The following is a 22,510-nucleotide window of genomic DNA, read 5'->3' as shown; positions in this document are numbered from 1 at the left end:
ATCATTTGATATACTTCCACAAGCGATGTGCCAGAAAGACATCAGAATTGTCGCTGTTGTCACTTTCCGTACCTGATGACGAATTTTCCCACGAATCGCTATCGCTCAGTTCTTCAAGTAACTCCCGTTTCGCTGTTGCTGTTTTCTAGTTTGTCTAAAAGTGCTTTTGCGCAAAAAGAACGCTTTTTGGACGCCATGGTCGTTCTCTATTTTCCAGGCACAAAGAACTGGAAAAGCACAGGCAGGGCACTGGAAAAGTCACCAGGTGAAATCCTGTGGTGAAATGGGATGGTACAGTGTAATTCGTTATGATCACAGCTTTGTATCATCTCATTTGGTGTATTTACATTTTTGAAATTGACGCCGGTTCCACCCCCCCCCCCCCCCACCCCTGCGTCGCAACACTCGCAGGGAAGGGAACCGAAAGACAGGTGCCGGCATCGGCCGAGAACACAGCGAGGGATTGCAGGGGGAAGGTGAGTTTTAAAATATAAAACAGATTTCCATGCAAAACAATATACCGCTTTTAGCACAGAAATCCTGACATAATCAGACCGCCAGGGAGGTTAAATCCTGATATCTGATGGCCTTACATCTCTACTTCCCTTCATAGGGTGTCAACACATCTTCACCTCCATCCAAACTGCTGCATTGCACTGTTGCAGATTGGATTGCAGCAGGGTGCAATTGCATCACCGTGGGCGTGTCATTGATCGGTGACTAGGGTGGAGTAACCAGTCCATGCACCATCCACTTGCAGTCTGAGTGGCTGTAGTATGTCGTTTACTATGGGAGTTGCAGCAGCTTTTGAAAAATACATGCTAGCTCTGCATACTGTAACTTCCCCTAAGCTTGGTTTCAATTTTTTGGCATGCTAGGGTGATGAAGGGCATGTTTACATCTCTTACCTCACCTCTGTTCTGGTGCTGCAGCCTCCCTTGTCAAGTCCTATCCCCTACCTTCCCTCTTTTCTAGAGCTGCAGCCTCCCTTGGCAAGTCCTAGCCCCTACCTTCCCTCTTTTCTAGAGCTGCAGCCTCTCTTGGCAAGTCATATCCCCTACCTTCCCTCTTTTCTAGAGCTGCAGCCTCCCTTGGTAAGTCCTATCCCCTACCTTCCCTCTTTTCTAGAGCTGCAGCCTCCCTTGGTAAGTCCTATCCCCTACCTTCCCTCTTTTCTAGAGCTGCAGCGTCCCTTGGCAAGTCCTATCCCCTACCTTCCCTCTTTTCTAGAGCTGCAGCCTCCCTTACAAAGTCCTAGCCCCTACCTTCCCTCTTTTCTAGAGCTGCAGCCTCCCTTGGTAAGTCCTATCCCCTACCTTCCCTCTTTTCTAGAGCGGCAGCCTCCCTTGGCAAGTCCTATCCCCTACCTTCCCTCTTTTCTAGAGCTGCAGCCTCCCTCAGCAAGTCCTATCCTCTACCTTCCCTATTTTCTAGAGCTGCAGCCTCCCTTGGAAAGTCCTATCCCCTACCTTCCCTCTTTTCTAGAGCTGCAGCCTCCCTTGGCAAGTCATATCCCCTACTTTCCCTCTTTTCTAGAGCTGCAGCCTCCCTTGGCAAGTCCTATCCCCTACCTTCCCTCTTTTCTAGAGCTGCAGCCTCCCTTGGCAAGTCATATCCCCTACTTTCCCTCTTTTCTAGAGCTGCAGCCTCCCTTGGTAAGTCATATCCCCTACCTTCCCTCTTTTTTAGAGCTGCAGCCTCCTTTGGTAAGTCATATCCCCTACCTTCCCTCTTTTCTAGAGCTGCAGCCTCCATCAGTCTCTTCAGCACTGGACACTGTGAAATGTTGGATGGTTGTGTCCACCTATGCGTGCCATGGGCTTTTTCCCCACTGACTCCATCACTGGTGAGTCCTGTAGGGCAGGGGTGTCCAACTGAATTTGATTGCGGGCCGCATGAGCATTACGGTTGCCGTCAAAGGGCCAGTTGTATCTGTAAAACTAGATGTCAAGATCCCCTCCACAATCAGACGTTCCCCACCCTCCCTTATATCACAGTGCACCCCCTTACCTTGTGCAGCTGCAGAAAGTGCAGAGTCTGGGGGAGGACCTGAGGAGATCTGGAGTCTGCTGAATTCTGAGATCAAGGAAAGGAGAGGAGAGGGTACTGTAGCTGCACAGAGAGGCGTAAGGATCTCTAGGAGTTCTGTCTTCCTCTCTGCTGCCGACTGCAGAGATGGGGAAGAGGGGGCAGATACGAGTCTCTCTGTGGCTACATGGAGAAGTGCAGCGTCTGGTGGATGCAGAGATAGGGAAGAGGGGGCAGATACGAGTCTCTCTGTGGCCACATGGAGAAGTGCAGTGTCTGGTGGATGCAGAGATAGGGAAGAGGGGGCAGATACGAGTCTCTCTGTGGCTACATGGAGAAGTGCAGCGTCTGGTGGATGCAGAGATAGGGAAGAGGGGGCAGATACGAGTCTCTCTGTGGCTACATGGAGAAGTGCAGTATCTGGTGGAGGCAGAGATAGGGAAGAGGGGGCAGATACGAGTCTCTCTGTAGCTACATGGAGAAGTGCAGTATCTGGTGAATGCAGAGATAGGGAAGAGGGGGCAGATACGAGTCTCTCCATGGCTACATGGAGAAGTGCAGTGTCTGGTGGATGCAGAGATAGGGAAGAGGGGGCAGATATGAGTCTCTCTGTGGCTACATGGAGAAGTGCAGCATCTGGTGGATGCAGAGATAGGGAAGAGGGGGCAGATACGAGTCTCTCTGTGGCTACATGGAGAAGTGCAGTATCTGGTGGATGCAGAGATAGGGAAGAGGGGGCAGATATGAGTCTCTCTGTGGCTATATGGAGTAGTGCAGTGTCTGGTGGATGCAGAGATAGGGAAGAGGGGGCAGATACAAGTCTCTCTGTGGCTACATGGAGAAGTGCAGTGTCTGGTGGATGCAGAGATAGGGAAGAGGGGGCAGATACGAGTCTCTCTGTGGCTACATGGAGAAGTGCAGTATCTGTTGGATGCAGAAATAGGGAAGAGGGGGCAGATACGAGTCTCTCTGTGGCTACATGGAGAAGTGCAGTATCTGGTGGATGAAGAGATAGGGAAGAGGGGGCAGATATGAGTCTCTCTGTGGCTACATGGAGAAGTGCAGTATCTGGTGGATGAGACAAGGTGAGGGTAACAATGAGGTGGTTGCCGCAGCTGCAGAAGAGGTGCGAGGGCCACATGAAATAGCCTGGAGGGTCAGATTCGCCCCCCGGGCCTTGTATTTGACACGTGCTCTAGGGCAGTGATGGGGAACGTTGGCACCCCAGATGTTTTGAAACTACATTTCCCATGATGCTTCTGCAGTGTAGTTGAGGAGAGCATAGGAAGAGACCACAACATGTGGGAGGGGAAAAAACAGGAAACTGACTTTCCCAGTAGAGTCAAATTCTAAAGAGGCTCTTGGAGGGTGAGGTAGGAGCCCATGGCCACCCCCGAGACAAGTATATCATTTCTGTTTGCAAGAAAATTGCATTTACTCAGGTTTAAAGGAACATTTAGATGTCAGCCTTCATTTTATTATGAACCAGCCCCTGCACTTAAATATACATTTCTAAGTCTCATATCAGTCTTCCATTCTTTAGACCAGCATACTTTTACACGAAGTCAGAGATGGACCCCACTTTGGTTTAAAAAATATACATACAGTAAAAAATTGTACAAAAGCCATTGTATAGTAATAGATTTAATAAAAAAAGAAATCGTTTTATAAACTTGGAGCAGATAAAGTGTCAAAACATTCAAGTAATGTCTCTGAAAAGGTACCCCATGTATGGGAATTCCCAGAATTCCTTTCTACTTGCATGGCGCTAGATGTGACAATAGAGCCATCCCCTGCAGCAGGTGTTGTATTGTTGGCAAGATGCTTTCAAACCATGCAGGAGCCTGTAACCATCAGGTGCTTAGAGGAGGCAGGCCTTCAAAAAGTAGAATCAAAAGAACCAGCCACACACCACTGACCTCAAACTTGCAATAAAGCTTTAACATTCAGGAGAACATGCGCAAAGAAGTCACGCCTAGGAACCTCCCTGGCAAAGCTGCTTTGCGCATGTTGTCCATAACAATATAGGGGTATTGAAACACTGATATCAGTGTGCGGCCGGTTCTTTTGCTGGCAGATACGTGTTGAGGAGCATGGATGATCTGATGCTGGTATCTGAGCTTCCACACGAGTAAATCCTGTGGGCTTGCAACCCCTTTCCTCCAAATTTGTAGCCACTTTCAGATATGAACCCAACAAGGTGTTCTTCCACAGTTCTATAATCGATGCAGGTAAGAAGCTGCTAAGAAATTTGCTAAAATCTTTTCAATGTACATTAATTCACCCCAAATGAGGTTTTTTTTTTTTTTGTACTTTTAACAAAATTCATTTTCAGCTTTAACCATGGGGCATTCTTTGAAGGTGGCTACTCTTTTCGCTTTTTCTTTTTACGCCTAATCGTATCTTCAGTGTTCTCTACAGCTCGTTCCAGCTCTTCTGGGTTTGAACAGTCTCTGAATTTGTTTTTGCTTTTTTTTCTCTTTGGAGTTTGGCACACTTCATCTTCTATGGACAGGTGCTCTTCAGCCTCTTTTACTTTCTTTTGTTTTTTCTTCTTTTTCAGAGATTGGACATAGTGTTCTGTAGACTCACCCCCTTCCTCCTCAAGCTTCTCTTCCAGGTCTCTTCTTGCCTTCTTTTTTGACAGACTTAGGTCTTCTGAAGGAGCCCATTCTTGATGACCATTGGGAAGGTCTTCCGTTGTCTCATCCTTTTCTTCTTTCCTCTTTTTCTTTTTTGACGATTGTAGATGGTCTTCAAGAAGGTCAGCCTTTTCTTTAACTTTCTTCTTTTTCTTCATGGGTGACTGTACCTCATCTTCAATGGGTTGAGCATGGTCTTCAAGATTGTGAGCCTCTTTGACTTTCTTTTTCTTCATGGATGACTGTACCTCATCTTCTATGGGTTGAGCATGGTCTTCAAGATTGTGAGCCTCTTTGTCTTTCTTTTTCTTCATGGATGACTGTACCTCATCTTCTAAGGGTTGCGCATGGTCTTCAAGATTGTGAGCCTCTTTGACTTTCTTTTTCTTCTTGGATGACTGTAGATCATCCAAAGGTTGAGCATGGTCTTCAAGATCGTGAGCCTCTTCGTGGACTTTCTTCTTGGATGACTGTAGGTCATCTTCTAGAAGTTGAGAAACGTCTTCAAGATCATTAGCATCTTTGACTTTCTTTTTCTTTTTGGAGGACTGTACCACATCTTCTATGGGTTGAGCATGGTCTTCAAGATTGTGAGCCTCTTTGACTTTCTTTTTCTTCTTGGATGACTGTAGATCATCTAAAGGTTGAGCATGGTCTTCAAGATCGTGAGCCTCTTCTTGGACTTTCTTTTTGGATGACGGTACGTCATCTTCTAGAGGTTGAGAAAGGTCTTCAAGATCATTAGCATCTTCATTGACTTTCTTCTTTTTCTTTTTGGAGGACTGTACGTCATCTGCTAAAGCTTGAGTGTGGTCTTCAAGATCATTAGCATCTTCATTGACTTTCTTTTTCTTTTTGGAGGACTGTACGTCATCTTCTAAAGCTTGAGTGTGGTCTTCAAGACGGTGAGCCTCTTGTTTGCTTTTCTTCTTTTTCTTCTTGAATGACTGTATATCATCTTCTAAAGATTGACCATGGTCTTTAAGATCATGAGCATCTTCTTTGAATTTCTTCTTGGATGACTGTATGTCATCTTCTATAGAACAAGCTTGGTCTTCAAGATGGTCAACCTCTTTGACTTTCTTCTTTTTTTTCTTTGAGTATTCCAATTTGGTTTCTGAAGGAGCTACATCGTTAAAAGCATCTACCAACTCTTTATTGTCCACATTTCTCTCTGATGTAATACTATCCTCTTCTTTACAAGGAATGTGTTCCTCATATCCATTGGTTCTGACGTCCTCCAAAGTTTCCTCATCATTGACAGTTTTCTTTTTCTTCTTCTTATGTTGTGTGGATGAGACTTCTTCATTGGTAATACCCAGTCTGTTTTTTTCCTTCTTTCTTGCATCCTTTTCTAAGGACAGCCTATCTGGTTCTTTGTTTGGTTTCTCCTTCCTGTATTTTTCCAGGAAAGCTCTTTCCTGTTCTTCAATTCTTGAGAGCTTTGCGTTCATTGTCAAGCCATGCCTAGCTCCCCTACAACAGAAAGAAAGTGTTAAATTAGAAACCTTGAAAAAAAAAAATGCGGTAGGCATAAGTAATCTTGACAAACCAACATCTTTGTCAATCTTAAGTCCTTGATTTTGATCCCTCAATACAATCCCTCTATGCTACAACCCCTTTTCAAAAGCAGATGTGAGTGTTTCTTCCAAGTGTGCACAAAGCGTTTTTACTGAAGTCTGATAAGAAAACTAGACTTTTGCAAAATACAAAAGATGGAGGCAGACAGCATAAAAAAAAAAAAAAAACACATGCCTAGCGTTGATTTTCAAAAATATTTTTTCGTTGTTTTTATTGGTCTATTTGTGCGCACAAATTCCAACTTCATAGATCTCTTTTTCTGGTGCTATTAGCCTATAGCAGGGCTCCCCACATTTTCTAAAGAAAGGGCCACTTTAGGGGGGGCAGAGTTTGCACAGTGGGAGTAAACAATGCCTGATCTTTGGTAATAGGGGGTGAAATAGTTGGAGTCAGTGGAAGGATATATGCCCCATCATTAGTGCCAGTGGGGGGGGGGATAGCGCCCCATCACTGGTACCAGTGGGGGGGGGGATAGCGCCCCATCACTGGTGCCAGTAGGGGGAATAGTGCCCCCATCACTGGTGCCAGTTGGGGGGGAATAGTGCCCCCATCACTGGTGCCAGTTGGGGGGGGGGAATAGTGCCCCCATCACTGGTGCCAGTGGGTGGGGGGGGAATAGTGCCCCCATCACTGGTGCCAGTGGGTGGGGGGGGAATAGTGCCCCCATCACTGGTGCCAGTGGGTGGGGGGGGAATAGTGCCCCCATCACTGGTGCCAGTGGGTGGGGGGGGGAATAGTGCCCCCATCACTGGTGTCAGTGGGGGGAATAGTGCCCCATCACTGGTGTCAGTGGGGGGGGGGGGGGAATAGTGCCCCATTGTTGGTTCCAGTGGCAGGAATAATGCTTGAAGGGCCGGATCAGGACAAGCAAAAGGCCGATTCCGGCCCAGAGTCACAGTTTGAAGACCACTGGCCTGAAGCAAGGATTGCTTCCTGAAACGTTCCTAGACTGTTCTGAGATGTACAAATTATTGACATGACATTGCATATTTCCTAAGACTGCTTTCTATGGCTGTAATGACAACATCACAGAGCTGGTGGATGTTAGACCTTGCGCTCCTCCACCTTCTGTTTGAGGATGCCCCACAGATGCTCAATAGGGTTTAGGTCTGGAGACATGCTTGGCCAGTCCATCACCTTTACCCTCAGCTTCTTTAGCAAGGCAGTGGTTATCTTGGAGGTGTTTGGGGTCGTTATCATGTTGGAATATTGCCCTGCAGCCCAGTCTCAGAAGGGAGGGGATCATGCTCTGCTTCAGTATGTCACAGTACATGTTGGCATTCATGGTTCCCTCAATGAACTGTAGCTCCCCAGTGCCGGCAGCACTCATGCAGCCCCAGACCATGACACTCCCACCACCATGCTTGACTGTAGGCAAGACACACTTGTCTTTGTACTCCTCACCTGGTTGCCGCCACACACGTTTGACGCCATCTGAACCAAATACGTTTATCTTGGTCTCATCAGACCACAGGAGATGGTTCCAGTAATCCATGTCCTTAGTCTGCTTGTCTTTAGCAAACTGTTTGTGGGCTTTCTTGTGCATCATCTTTAGAAGAGGCTTCCTTCTGGGATGACAGCCATGCAGACCAATTTGATGCAGTGTGCGGCGTATGGTCTGAGCACTAACAGGCTGACCCCCCACCCCTTCAACCTCTGCAACAATGCTGGCAGCTCTCATACGTCTATTTCCCAAAGACAACCTCTGGATATGACGCTGAGCACGTGCACTCAACACCTTTGGTCGACCATGGTGAGGCCTGTTCAGAGTGGAACCTGTCCTGTTAAACCGCTGTATGGTCTTGGCCACCGTGCTGCAGCTCAGTTTCAGGGTCTTGGCAATCTTCTTATAGCCTAGGCCATCTTTATGTAGAGCAACAATTCTTTTTTTTAGATCCTCAGAGAGTTCTTTGCCATGAGGTACCATGTTGAACTTCCAGTGACCAGTATGAGAGAGTGAGAGCGATAACACCAAATTTAACACACCTGCTCCCCATTCACACCTGAGACCTTGTAACACTAACGAGTCACATGACACCGGGGGAGGGAAAATGGCTAATTGGGCCCAATTTGGACATTTGCACTTAGGGGTGTACTCACTTTTGTTGCCAAAGGTTTAGACATTAATGGCTGTGTGTTGAGTTATTATGAGGGGACGGCAAATTTACACTGTTATACAAGCTGTACACTCACTACTTTATATTGTAGCAAAGTGTCATTTCTTCAGTGTTGTCACATGAAAAGATTAAAATATTTACAAAAATGTGAGGGGTGTACTCACTTTTTGTAAGATACTGTGCGTGTGTATATGTATATATATATATATATATATATATATATATATATATATATATATATATATATATATGTGTATGTATGTATGTATGTATGTATGTATGTATGTATATGTGTATGATAAAGGCGTGGAATCTTACTTGTGAGCAGTGCGCCCCCCACAGATTTTCACAAGGTCTTCATCGGTTATTCTGTTGGAGCAAAACAAATCGTTAAAGGAAAAACCACAAAGAAAATGCATTCAAATTTCTGCTCAAGCCAATTTGTCACATCGGGTCTATTTTAGACACTCAGGGGGTTGATTTTTTAAAACTGGAGAATGCTAAATCTGGTGCACCTCTGCATAGAAACCAATCAGCTTCCAGGTTCCTTTGTTAAAGCCTAATCGCTTGCCAACCGTATAACACATACATACACATACATACATATATATATATCACACACATACATACATTTATTTATTTATTTTTTTTTATTTGCACATACATATTATCTATCTATCTATACACACACACACACATATATATATATACACATATATACATACACACGACGGCAAGGCGGCTCTGCTGCGCAGGATCACGTACCCGATTATACACAGCGGGAGCTGATCTGCGGGTACCGTAGCCGGAACAGCAATCTGCCAATGTAAACAAGGCAGATCGGCATTCTGTCAGAAGGGAAGGCATTGATCCTGTGTTCCTGCAAAGCAGGAACATTGTTTAATGCCTTCCCCTAGTAAAATCACCTCCCACGCAGTACACAAGCATTGGCTAGGCACACAGTGAACCCTTTGATCGCCCCTAATGCTGACCCCCTTCATCAGTACAGTGACAGTGCATACTGTTAGCACTGATCACTGCATTAGTGTCACTGATCCCCAAAATGTGTCAGTGTCCGATTTGTCTGCTGCGATATCGCAGTCCCGCTATAAGTCGCTGATCGCCGCCATTAGTAGTAAAAAAAAATAAACATTCCACAAATCTTTCCCATAGTTTGTAGACAAACCAATCAATATACACTTAGGGCTCTTTCACACGGAGCGGACCGCATTGCGATCCGCTCCGGCACTTTTTTTTCTTTTTTTCACGGACACGGATGACACTTGAGTCATCCGCTCCGTATGTCCGCATATCATCCCATCCGTTTGCGGATGATATACGGACGTAATGTAAGTCTATGGGCATTGATTTTCCTTCCTTTCCGTTTTTTGAACGGAGGAAAAAATAGGGTTCTGTTCCGTTCCAGAAAACGGAACAGAACTGAAAGGAAGAAAATCGGATGTCAGCGGATGGTATTCCTCTGACATCCGCAATGCCATTGACTTACATTATGTCCGCAAATCATCCACAAAAAAATAGGATGATTTGCGGACACACGGAGCGCCCGTGTGAAAGGGCCCTTATTGGATTTTTTTTTTGTTACCAAACATGTAGCAGATGTTATTCCAAATCCCCCCCTCCCCTCGAACTGGCAATGAAAAGCAGGTTTGAAATCATGTGAGATCAGCTGAACTTTCATGATTACAAACCTGCCTCCAATGTGAACGAGGGCTCAATTGGATTTTCTCAGGTGGTGATAACGAGGGCGACTCTCCCATTGACAGTCAGTCTGAGAGGAGAAAGTGGAACACACAGCAATCTCATCAGAGCAGAAAAGGTAAGAAATCACTAAATCCTTGCTAGATTATATTATATTTATATAGGTGTGTATATATATATATATATATATATATATATATATATATATATATATATATATATATATATATATGCTCTAATGGGCAGGGGCCCTGATTCCTCCTGTATTGTATTTGTACTGTCTGCCCTCGTGCTGTAAAGTGTTGAGCAAGGCGGTGCTAAAAATCCTTAATAATAATAATAATAAATATATTGTTATTATTAATAGTTCACCTAGAGGGAATTGTATTTTCCAAAACAAAACTGGGGTACAGTCAGCTAAAACTAAAAAAAAAACCAAAAAAAAAAAAAACCACAGTTCTATTAGGCTAAAGTTCTAAAGTTCTATTAGGCCTCATTCACATGGGCGTACTTAACCGCTTGCCGACCACCTGCTGCAGATTTACTGCGGCAGGCTGGCTTGGCTGCACGAATCGACGTAGGGGTACATCAGCTCGCGGTAGCGCTCCTGGGGGCCCGCCCCAACTAGGCAGCGGGGATGCCGATGCACGGAACCGGCGGCACCAATTGCTGCCGGGCACCTGCGATCGCTCCCCGCTGAGAGAGAACGACGGTCGGCTGTTGTAAACACATCTGACCGTTCTTCTTCCTTGAATGATCAGCTCCCTAGGCCCCTCTTATATGCAAGTCACCCTCTGTCTATTAGGGGCACAGGGTGACCAAGAAAATGATGGACAACTACTTAATGGACACCGAGAATGTGGTTTGGATTACTTCAAATGGGACAGTAATATTTAAATCGACAATATACCTCAAGAAAAATATGAAGATTTAATCCCACTTTACACTGTGAGACCTATGGCCTGTTGTAGACAGTTGTCATGAAGTCTGTGACTCCTAAATAATCAAAGCATTGCTTAGATGTGGATTCCATGTACTTCAATGTAGGAGACGGACAGTCTGCTACTGGGGTCTCCTGCTATGGTCTGTTTAATAAGGTGTCCTGTGTTTATACTTTAGGGCTCTTTCACACGGACCGCCTCCGTAGGCGGATCCGTGCTGCTCAGCGAGGATCGATCCGCCGATCCCTGCTGAGCCGGCGGATGACAGCTCCGTCTCCGCTTGCAGTGCGGAGAGGGAGGTGTCACAGCTCCTGCTGCTCTCTATGGGGGATCGGATGAGAGCGGACCGCCTGTCCGCTCTCATCCGATCCGATCCCCTAATGGATGGAAAAATAGGGTTCCCATCCGTCCGGATTTCACGGACAGGATCGGATACGGATGGCAGCGGGTGTCAGCGGAGTTGTCTCCACTGCCCCATAGAGCTGCATGGAGGATCGGATCCGATCCGCCTAAAAAACTGACAGGCGGATCTGATCGGACCGCCCGTGTGAAAGAGCCCTTAGGCCCCTTTCACACATACGGTCCGTTCAGTTCATCAGTTCAGTCACGTTTTTTTGGCTTCAGTCAACGTCTGTTTTTCCTCCGGTTGTCCTCCAATCCGTTTTTTTTTGACGGATGACAAAATAGGGCATTCATCTGTTCCAATAAACGGACATTGACGGAAGCGGATGAAAACGGATTTTAACGGATGGATCATCCATTGTCATCCGTTTTTACATAGAGATACATTGATGTCCGTTTTTCATCCGTCAACGGATGGATGAAAAACGGACAAACGGACAGAATGTGTGAAAGGGGCCTTAGCCTTGTTGCCAGCAGTGCTGAGTTAATTAGCACCCTTCTTCATTCTCTCCCCGCCAAGGATCACCTGTGTGGCATTCTTGTATCCCCCGTCTGTCCATCTTAACCAATAAAATGTACGCCTGCGCCAAACTTATGTTCAACCCAATTTTGTTCTAGTGAAATCAAAGGAGGATCTGCTTGGAGCATATTGGAAGTATATTGGAAGTATTGCCTGCCTTGGTATCGGGTGTCTATCTCTGGTGTCCTGAGTCTGCTCTCATTGACCCCCCTGTAATTTAGGGATCCATTTCATCCGGTAAGCCTTGATTGCACACCGGGTGGTCCTGTGTATTTGGTGGCGGTGTATACAACCTATCAAGTGCTGCTACTATTGTCCCCATCAAAATTCCTATTTAAATTGGACATTCGTTGCTATCACTATGGACTATTTATTTATTTAATTTATTCATTTGTATTATATGTTCAGTCCACTTTAATGGACCTATGATTGCACATGATTATTCATTACTTCGCATATTTATTGTTGCACTATATTATGCACTTTATTTTTATCTTCATATAAGGTTCTATTCTGCACAAGTGTTTTTAGTTGAGCACAATTTTTTTATTTAGCAATATTTAGTTCTTTTTTCATAAATATAACATTGTCTAGATGTGGATTCCCATTCACCTATTGTTTATGTGCAGCTGGCTAGTTAATTAGCTCAGGTTAATTATGTTTCTGTGTGCAGTTTGTATTGTTAGGGTAATCTGATGCGGGGGGGGGGGGCAAATGTCTTCCTGTGTGTGGTATATATTGTGTGTGAGTTTATTCAATAAAGGTTCCAGATCTTATACAAGCTACAAGCTATTATCGGCTAGACTTGTATATTGGCGGCCATACTATCTTATATCTATGTTCAAGACTGGAGGAAGCGGTATTCTGACGGAAGCACACAAGCACATTGTGGGTCGGTTCCATTATACCCTTCACAATCGGTGGGTGCCAGCAGACAGCAGGACCTGCCGATCAGGTCCTGCTGTGTGCAATCGCATGTGCGCCCCCTACCCGAAGGTGCCTGACCATGTGTATATATACGTGCTCCAGCACATAGGTGCCGCCCTGCAGCAGTAAAACTGCCATAGGGCGGACCTGAACTGGTTAAAGTAGGCTGCAAGGTTGCCGTTAGTAATCATGGGGCCCTTTACAGCCTGGCAGCGCCCCCACCCATAACTATATGGTCAGGAGGAGAGAAGTGCTGAGCTTCACTTTTGTTTGCACAAATGTTTTTGACTTGAGGGCCCACTCACACCATGTTTTTGCTGCAAAGCGTGTTACTGCGTGATTTACAGCAATGCACATTAAGTGGAATATGGTGCCATGGATTCGGAATGGTACCCTGATACACATTCTGACGGACGTGCATTCAACATTGCAGGGCGCTGCCAAGAAAAATGCATGCAACATTTTTTGGCAGCACACGTTACTGCACTGCGTTTAGCAGCGTGCTGCATGTTACTCTGTTGGGTTTCCATGAATGTCCATCCAAAAGTGCTTTGGAGTGCCATTACATGAAAATGCATGTTATTGTATTGCTGAGTGTTGCGTCTTTGCAGTACATGTCAAAGTCTCACTAAACCCAGGAGCTTGCAGTCACTATATCTGGTCTCCCACAGTACACAGAACATGGGAATGCAATTATTTTAGTAAATACCTTTTCTAATCAGCAGTATATAGCAGTTTTGGGACTAGTGTCTGGTTAACCGCTTGCCAACCACACGCCGCCTATTTACTGCGGCAGTATGGCTCTTCCAGTCAAACCAACGTAGGGCTACGTCAGTCGTGCGCCTGCAGCTAGGGGGCGAGCACGCGCCGCCAGCAGCGCGCTCCTGCCCCCCGCTCATCAGCGGGGAAGCCGATGCACTGGGCAGGTGGCTCCGATTGCCGCCTGACACCCGCGATCTCTCCCCGCTGAGAGAGAAGAACGGTCAGCTGTTGTAAACACAGCCAACCGTTCTTCTCTCTGGAATGATCACAGAGCGCCTGTGATCCTTCTATATAGGATCACAGGTCTCTATGATCATTCCACAAGCCACACCCCCCCCCCCCCACAGTTAGAAACACAGCCCTGGGCTCACATTTAACCCCTTGATCACCCACACTGTTAACCCCTTCCCCCTTAACCCCATCCATTCTTTTCTGCATATACGGACTGATTTCACTGTTGCGGGCTTAGTAACACTTTAATGTGTTGTGCTGCAGAGCGTTTCCATGGAGTGCATTGGGGTGCCATTCAGAGCGATAGGCGCCACATCACAAATTACTAAGGGCCGCACGCTACCGTAAAAGCATGGTGTTAAAGCGGTTGTATACCGCCGGACTTTTCTTTTCCCTTGCAAAGTGTCGTGCAACATGCATCGCATACTAGTACATTATGTGATACTTCCCTTAAAACAAAGTCCTCCAGCGCCGCAATGTCAGCACTGCAGGGGCTCCCGCCTATACCTGTCTTGCTTCCCTGTTTGTGGGCTCCGGCTCTGTGGCTGGCAGGAGCCGCAATGACGTCACTCCTGCGCATGCGCGAGGGAGCTGCTATGCACGGCACAGGGCTCTGAAGGAACGGCACAAGTGATATCACTGGCTGCATGTAATCAGGGCCAGCCCTACCATGGGTCCCGCTGGGCCCATTGGACCCAGGCAGCACTTGGAGAGGGGCAGCAAATTGATTCCCAAGATTTTTTTTTCCAGCAGTTTTGTGTGTCATCAGTTGGCGGCGCGTTACAGGCGGCATTTCCCCATCTGATACTGCCGCCCGTAGTGCAAACTGATTAATACGAGGCGGCGGAACGTCCCTCATGTGATCGTGGGGTGCGCAATGACGTCAGACATCAGCGCCCTCCATGTCACGCATGGGCAGGCTGGATCTTCTAGGGTGGTGGGAGCGGCAGACACAGTAGGACTGAGGACAGATGGTGGGTGTTTGGTGGTGAGTTATGGAAGATGAGAACCGTATATATATGTGTGTGTATAAGATTTTCAAAATGTTATATTTATATAAAATAATGGATGTGGGGGGCCATTGGTGGGCGTGATTTTTTTTTTTTTTTTTTAGGGTGGGTGGGGTGCAGCATTTTATTCTTTGACCCAGGCAGCACAATGTCTTAGACCAGCCCTGCATGTAATGTAAATATCTCCTTAACGGTCAGTAAAGGAAGTTTACTTCCTCTTTAACAGGTCCTGGCTGTGATAAGTTAAACTCCTCTGTATGGTCAGTGTAAAGGGGGGGGGGGGGGGGGTGTCCATGTTGGGGGTGACTGGACAGTCAGCACTACCTAAAGGTTAGTCCATCATTCAGGGAGCAGGTCTCTACTAAACTGGGTGGACTTGGGTCCCTCCTATTGACCGCATGGGATAGAAGGGCCAGCTGTACCCCCCCTATTGGCGGTCCTGATGGGCTCTACCTACTTGGTAGCAGAAGACAGATCCAGCTTCTCATCCTCATCCTCACTGCTGTCTGAAGAGGATTCCTTAGACGATTCCTTCTCCACCGGCTGCTCTCCTCCCGATAGCAATGTGGCCGACTGCAAACAGATAACAAAAACTGAAAGTCAGAAATCCTCCACTGACTCCTCCTTCTAAAAATGTCAGTTACCCGCCATTGGCTTAGAAAGCACTTAATTATGGGATCAACATGACAGCCAAGAAACTGGTACCTTTCCACCCCCCGGGGGGGGGAGAAATGGCAGGGACAGCCAGGCTCGGAAGGGGGAGGGGGAAATGCCAGGGACAGCCAGGCACGGGGGGGAAGGGGGAAGTGCCAGGGACAGCCAGGCACGGGGGGAGGGGGAAATGTCAGGGACAGCCAGGCACGGGGGGAAATGCCAGGGACAGCCAGGCACAGGGGGGAGGGGGAAATGCCAGGGACAGCCAGGCACGGGGGGGGGGAATGCCAGGGACAGCCAGGCACGGGGGGGGGGGGGGGAATGCCAGGGACAGCCAGGCACGGGGGGGGGGGGGAAATGCCAGGGACAGCCAGGCACGGGGGGGGGGGGGGGGGGGGGTAATGCCAGGGACAGCCAGGCACGCATAATGCCAGGGACAGCCAGGCACGGGGGGGGGGTAATGCCAGGGACAGCCAGGCACGCATAATGCCAGGGACAGCCAGGCACGGGGGGGGGGGTAATGCCAGGGACAGCCAGGCTGGGGTTACATTAAAAGAGCCCGTAGCTTACTTTTATAAAGCGGCCATACAGCATGTCACGATTAGTAAGCGCCTTCCGAGGTTTCTTGTTCGTCACCGCAGAATCCTCGTCTGTGACTTTCTTCACCTGGACTCCATCCTGCCAAACACCAAAAATATATTAAAAAAAGTGTTTACATTCACTATCATGATGTCACTCCCGTCCTCCAAGGCCATAGAAGTTTGCGTTTGAAAAACCGTGTGACAAAAAAATTGAAACACCCGCCATTTTATTCTATAGGGCCTCTGCTTAAAAAAAAAAAAATATATTAAATTTAATATATATATATATATATATATATATATATATATATATATATATATATAATGTTTGGGGCTTCTAAGTAATTTTCTGGCATAAGAAAAAAAAAAAAAATGCTGATTTTTACATGTATGACAGAAATGTCAGAGGTCCCCCGGGGCTCAGGTGGTTGGATAGAGTATAGATGGACGCCTCTATTGTATGCGGTCACTCCTTACCTGGTCTGGCTCCACCGAGATGCTGGAGGCGGTTTTGTTGAAGACGTGATCCCACCAGTGGAAGGTAAACTGCTCTGCGGAATTGTGACCCACCTACAGGCAGAGATCCAACACCACGGTCACACATGATTGAAAATTCCACAAGCAGAGTCCCCCCCCCCCCCCCCCATGCATGAAAGTTTTCCAATACAACAGACACCCCCTATACATGACAGATCTCCCATCACATCAAAATGCCCCCCCCCCCACCAAACATGAGTGCCTCCCATCAGTCCCCTCTACCCATACCAGGGTCCCCCATTACATCACAGTCCTCCCTACCCATACCAGAGGCCCCATCACATCAGAGCACCCCCTACCCAAATCAGGGTCCCCCATTACATTAGAGACCTCCCCTGACCTTACCAAAGTCCCCCATTACATCAGAGGCCTCCCTACCCATACCAGAGTCTTCCATCACATCATAATCCCCCACACCAGAGACCCCAAACACATCAAAGAACCCATACCAAGATCCCCCCATCACATCAGAGGCCCCCACACCAGAGACACCAAACACATCAAAGGCCTTCCTACCCATAGCAAGATCCCCCCCCATCCCATCAGAGGCCTCCCTACCCATACCAGGGTCCCCCATCACATCAGAGGCCTCCCTGCCCATACCAGGGTCCCCCATCCCATCAGAGCCCCCCCCCCAACCAAAGTTCCATTATCACATCAGAGCCCCCCCCCAATCACATCTTAGGCCCCCCTACCCATGCCAGAGTCCCACATCACATCAAAGTCCCCTCTACCCATACCAGGGTCTCCCATCACACCAGAAGCCCCCATACCCGAGACTTCACATCAGAGCCCCCCCCCTACCCATACCAGGGTCCCCCATCACATCAAAGCGATTCCCTTTTGGCTCCAGCAGCATAGCAGAAGGCTAAAATTGGTGGAGTACCAGATGAGACAAGCTTCCATCTTCTCCTGGACACTGGGGGTGGCCTTGCATGCTGCCTGCCCTGGATCAGAGTCACATGTACCCATGGTACTGGTGAGCTGGCCGCCATCACCATAGGAACAACATCCTGGTCCTAGAGAGTCACTGGTTGCTATGATCCCGGCTGCCAGCCCTCCTGCACCATAGCAACTCATGACGCTGATCAAGAGCAGACTGGGCCCCGTGGGCCCCTATGTGGCTTCCTGGTTGACAAACACCGCTGTAATGTAACCTAGTTATGTTAAAAAAATAAATCTTTCCATTTGTTATAAAAGTAGCTCAGTCTGTCTTTATATTAGCTTCCTCTATTCCCTGCACCGCAGGATTGGGAGATGTAGGGGGAGGAGCAATCTATACCAGTCAGTGTTCAGGGCGCACAGTGCCAGCTAATAGCAAGGGAAAATCATATAACTGCCTGTTCCTTAATTATCCAATCACAGGGTGGGGGGCGGTCCCTGACCAAGCTGTACTGCCTTAACTGCAGTAGATAAAAGTGGAGGTCAGAAGCTGGCTGAACAGAATGACACACATGGATGCCTTACCCCCGCCGAGTCACACTTCACTTTGACTTTGATTGCCTTGGAAATGCCGCTTTCTCTCTTACCGAGACCCTTCCCTACAAAACACAAACATATAGAGTCAAATGCTGCAAGTAACATCAAAATACACAAATATTATTATAAGCTGCACTTTTCAGGGGAGAAGAGAGAGAAGGGGGGGGGGGGGGAGAGGAAGAGAAGAGAGAAGGGGGGGGAGGGGAAGAGGAAGAGAGAAGGGGGGGGGAGGGGAAGAGGAAGAGAGAAGGGGGGGGGGAGGGGAAGAGGAAGAGAGAAGGGGGGGGGGAGGGGAAGAGAAGAGAGAAGGGGGGGAGGGGAAGAGAGAAGGGGGGGGGAGAGGAAGAGAAGGGGAGGAGAGGAAGAGAAGGGGGGGGAGAGGAAGAGAAGGGGGGGGAGAGGAAGAGAAGGGGGGGGAGAGGAAGAGAAGGGGGGGGAGAGGAAGAGAAGGGGGGGAGAGGAAGAGAAGGGGGGGGAGAGGAAGAGAAGGGGGGGGAGAGGAAGAGAAGGGGGGGGAGAGGAAGAGAAGGGGGGGAGAGGAAGAGAAGGGGGGGGAGAGGAAGAGAAGGGGGGGGAGAGGAAGAGAAGGGGGGGAGAGGAAGAGAAGGGGGGGGGGGGAGGAAGAGAAGGGGGGGGGGGGGGAGGAAGAGAAGGGGGGGGGGGAGGAAGAGAAGGGGGGGGAGAGGAAGAGAAGGGGGGGGAGAGGGAGAGAAGGGGGGGAGAGGGAGAGAAGGGGGGGAGAGGGAGAGAAGGGGGGGGGGGAGAGGGAGAGAAGGGGGGGGGGGAGAGGGAGAGAAGGGGGGGGGGAGAGGGAGAGAAGGGGGGGGGAGAGGGAGAGAAGGGGAGAGGGAGAGAAGGAGAGAAGGAGAGAGGGAGAGAGGGAGAGAAGGAGAGAGGGAGAGAAGGAGAGAGGGAGAGAAGGGGAGAGGGAGAGGGAGAGGGAGAGAAGGAGAGAAGGAGAGAAGGGGGGGGGAGAGGGAGAGAGAGAAGAGGGGAGAGGGAGAGAGAGAAGAGGGGGGAGGGAGAAGAAGAGAGAGAAGGGGGGGGGGGGAGAAGAAGAGAGAGAAGGGGGGGGGGAGAAGAAGAGAGAGAAGGGGGGGAGAAGAAGTAGAGAGAGAGAGAGAAAGGGGGGGAGAAGAAGTAGAGAGAGAGAAGGGGGGGGGGAGAACAGAGAGAGAGAAGGGGGGGGGGAGAACAGAGAGAGAAAGGGGGGGGGAGAACAGAGAGAGAAAGGGGGGGAAGAAAAGAGAGAAAGGGGGGGGAGAAAAGAGAGAAAGGGGGGGGAGAAAAGAGAGAAAGGGGGGGGGGAGAAAAGAGAGAAAGGAGGGGGGGGGAGAAAAGAGAGAAAGGAGGGGGGGGGGGAGAAAAGAGAGAAAGGGGGGGGGGGGAAGAAAAGAGAGAAAGGGGGGGGGGAAGAAAAGAGAGAAGGGGGGGGAAGAAAAGAGAGAAGGGGGGGGGGAAGAAAAGAGAGAAAGGGGGGGGGGGAAGAAAAGAGAGAAAGGGGGGGGGGGGAAGAAAAGAGAGAGGGGGGGGGAAGAAAAGAGAGAATGGAGGGGGGGGGGGGGGAAGAAAAGAGAGAAGGAGGGGGGGGGGGGAAGGAAAAGAGAGAATGGAGGGGGGGGGGGGAGAAAAGAGAGAATGGGAGGGGGGGAGAAGAGAGAATGGAGGGGGGGGGAGAAAAGAGAGAATGGAGGGGGGGGGGGAAGAAAAGAGAGAATGGAGGGGGGTGGGGGAAGAAAAGAGAGAATGGAGGGGGGGGGGAAGAAAGGAGAGAATGGAGGGGGGGGGAGAGAAAGGAGAGAATGAAGGGGGGGGGAAGAAAGGAGAGAATGGAGGGGGGGGGAAGAAAAGAGAGAATGGAGGGGGGGGGAAGAAAAGAGAGAATGGAGGGGGGGGGAAGAAAAGAGAGAATGGAGGGGGGGGGGGGGGAGAAAAGAGAGAATGGAGGGGGGGGAGAGAGAAGAGAGAATGGAGAGGGGGGAGAGAGAGAAGAGAGAATGGAGGGGGGGGAGAGAGAGAAGAGAGAATGGAGGGGGGGGAGAGAGAGAAGAGAGAATGGAGGGGGGGAGAGAGAGAAGAGAGAATGGAGGGGGGGAGAGAGAGAAGGGAGGGGGGGAGAGAGAGAAGGGAGGGGGAGAGAGAGAAGAGAGAGAAGGGGGGGGGAGAGAAGAGAGGGAAGGGGGTGTAAGAGCTAGATGATGTTGGACGTCCTCCAGCCAGGATAGAATACCTTCAGTCCAGCCGTGTCTCTGTAGTTGCTCTTCAGCAAATTTCATGCCTTGGCTTTTTACGCTTGGTGTCCCGGCCATGGTGGTTGGTTGGGGGGGGTGTCCTGTCCTCCGATGGATGTCTGTGCCCCCCTTGTTTCTTTTACAATGATGCTGAAATGAAAAGATCAGCAAAGAGTGAGCAACACCACCGACCGATCGACTCCAGAGGAAGCCCATCCTGGGAACCCCTCATAATGGGCACAGCGGGTATGGATTCATTTTGTAAGGCGCTACAGCCTATGCAGGCGCTATAATAATAAAAAACTAACCATAAGACCTCCCTGATCACCAGATCACACCCAGAAGGGTCAATCAATAAACAGAAGCCTCAGGCAGGACACAGAGAGGTGATGAGCTGTGATTGGTGATCAGGGATTGGACTTACCTGAGCTCAGCACTGATCACATCTACAGGACAGACACACTCAGCATGCTGTGCTCCATGGACAGCTCCATCTTCCTGGTGACGTCATACCACAGAGCCTGACAGCTGGGGATAGAGCGTCCACACAAGGCACAGCTCCCCCTGTGGACGAAGGATGAATGACATGACTGTGGCTGTAATAAAAAATAAAAAAAGCTACATTGTATAAAACTGAAACAAATACAATGTATAAATATTACTGTTATTCTAATAAGGGTTTTCATCTTTGCCTTCTTTATCCAAAACTAAAAAACATTTTCTTTCAAAACAATTTATTAAATTTCTTGGTAAACACAAACAGGTAAATAACAACTGGTGTTACAATGACCATATAATGCAGGATAGAGTTAAACAAGTGGTATGGCCATTAAAAAAGGAAAAAAAAGAAATAGCAAATAGGAAACAATACAGTACAATTCATTGTACAGATACAGTTTTCGCATTGTAGTTTAATTCTGATCTTGGGTCCCGCACAGTTGCAATTTTCTGATTTCGCCGCACACTGTGAGCCACTCACACTATGCATTAGAAGCTGAAGCAAGTCAGACAGAGCGCTGTCCCATTTCCTGGCAGGAGGGTGTCCGGCATCATTTAGCGTCTTTTCTACCCCAGCCTGCCCCTTTCAGTCATTAGATTTCAGTTCTTTCAATCATGAAGGCTCAGCACTGGGTCCTAATAGGCTGCCACCACTGGCGTAGAGACAGAGAAGCCAGGCAATCGCTGTCAATAGCAAGAGGAGGCTGGGGACCCGGCAGTGGCGGAGCGCTAGGTCCCGGTCACAAGTGCAACCTTTGCAAAACCTTTGCAACCCTGGTAGTTCTGCCATTGCATTGGACCCTTATGTGGAATTCCCTGGTGTGCTGTTGACATATCGCTTGCTTTCTGCCACCACGGGGGGGCCAAGTCAGTAGGAAAGGAAAGGAGCCCACAGCAGAACAGATCAGTGGGGAGGGCTGCCAAACTGATGGGGGGGCCCTTCAAGGTTTCTTGGTTTCTTGCACCAGGGCCCTGAACGTTCTGTTGCACCCCTGGCTCAGCATCACATGTGGGCATTACCTATGTAGACGCAGTCTGCCTAGAAACACCCACTCCTCCAAAGCGGCACCCACCCATCAAGGTGTTTTGACATTTGCATAACTCCTCCCACTGCTTGCATCAAGATTGAGGGCTCTTAAGAGGAGTACTGAGGCAGGATGCTGAGAAGTTTTTTTTTAGGAAGCTACCCCCTGCTAGCCCTTTCCACCAGCCATGTTTTGCCTGCATTGCATACAGCAGCACAGAGACCCAGTGATTAAATCACTGGGTATAAAATAAGGTGTGTAATGACAATCATCTGTTTTAGGTTTCAGTTTCCAGAGTAAGAACATTTTCAGCAAGCACAGGAAATACCTGTTGATCCTGCCAGAAATGATGTGTCCTTGCTATTCCTTGGGAGATGAATTGGACGCAAAAACTGTTCTCCAGAGAGAGAGGAGGAGGAGACATGTTTGCAGTCCAGCCTCGGTGACAACTATGCAGACTTGTATAAAGTACTCAAAATTTCTACTTGAGTAAAAGTACAAGTGCTCGATCAAAAAATTACTTGAGTAGAAGTGGAAGTGCTCGCAGAAAAAGTTACTTAAGTAGAAGTACTAAAGTATTCAACATTTTTTTTACTTAAGTATTGCAAGTAGTTTTTTCAAAAAA

The 22,510-nt window shown here is 48.4% G+C and overlaps 1 protein-coding gene across 1 annotated transcript; it reads right to left on the bottom strand.

The window, feature by feature from the left end:
• Positions 1 to 4,371: 4,371 nt before the first annotated feature.
• Positions 4,372 to 20,455, bottom strand: GPATCH4 (G-patch domain containing 4). The gene is made up of 8 exons (XM_082242844.1): positions 20,362 to 20,455; positions 18,120 to 18,193; positions 16,593 to 16,685; positions 16,105 to 16,212; positions 15,338 to 15,453; positions 8,687 to 8,737; positions 4,997 to 6,146; positions 4,372 to 4,798 (listed from the first exon to the last, which is right to left on the bottom strand). The coding sequence occupies exons 1-8, from the start codon at positions 20,438 to 20,440 to the stop codon at positions 4,394 to 4,396; spliced, it is 2,076 nt and encodes a 691-aa protein (XP_082098970.1). The 5' UTR covers positions 20,441 to 20,455; the 3' UTR covers positions 4,372 to 4,393.
• Between the last annotated feature and the right edge of the window lie 2,055 nt (positions 20,456 to 22,510).

This window comes from Pelophylax lessonae (assembly GCF_965119305.1).
Source record: "Pelophylax lessonae genome assembly, chromosome: 13".
Taxonomy (NCBI): Eukaryota; Metazoa; Chordata; class Amphibia; order Anura; family Ranidae; genus Pelophylax; species Pelophylax lessonae.
The sequence above is the reverse complement of the archived record's forward strand: the minus strand, read 5'-3'. Positions and strand labels throughout refer to the sequence as shown.

Excerpts from the sequence above, each read along its gene's own strand:
- GPATCH4 (XM_082242844.1), bottom strand. The coding sequence starts at position 20,440 with ATGGCCGGGACACCAAGCGTAAAAAGCCAAGGCATGAAATTTGCTGAA. Across the intron at positions 16,686-18,119 it reads TGAAGTGTGACTCGGCGGGG|GTGGGTCACAATTCCGCAGA; the intron begins GTAAGGCATCCA and ends CTCTGCCTGTAG. Across the intron at positions 6,147-8,686 it reads GGGGGGCGCACTGCTCACAA|GGGAGCTAGGCATGGCTTGA; the intron begins GTAAGATTCCAC and ends TTTCTGTTGTAG.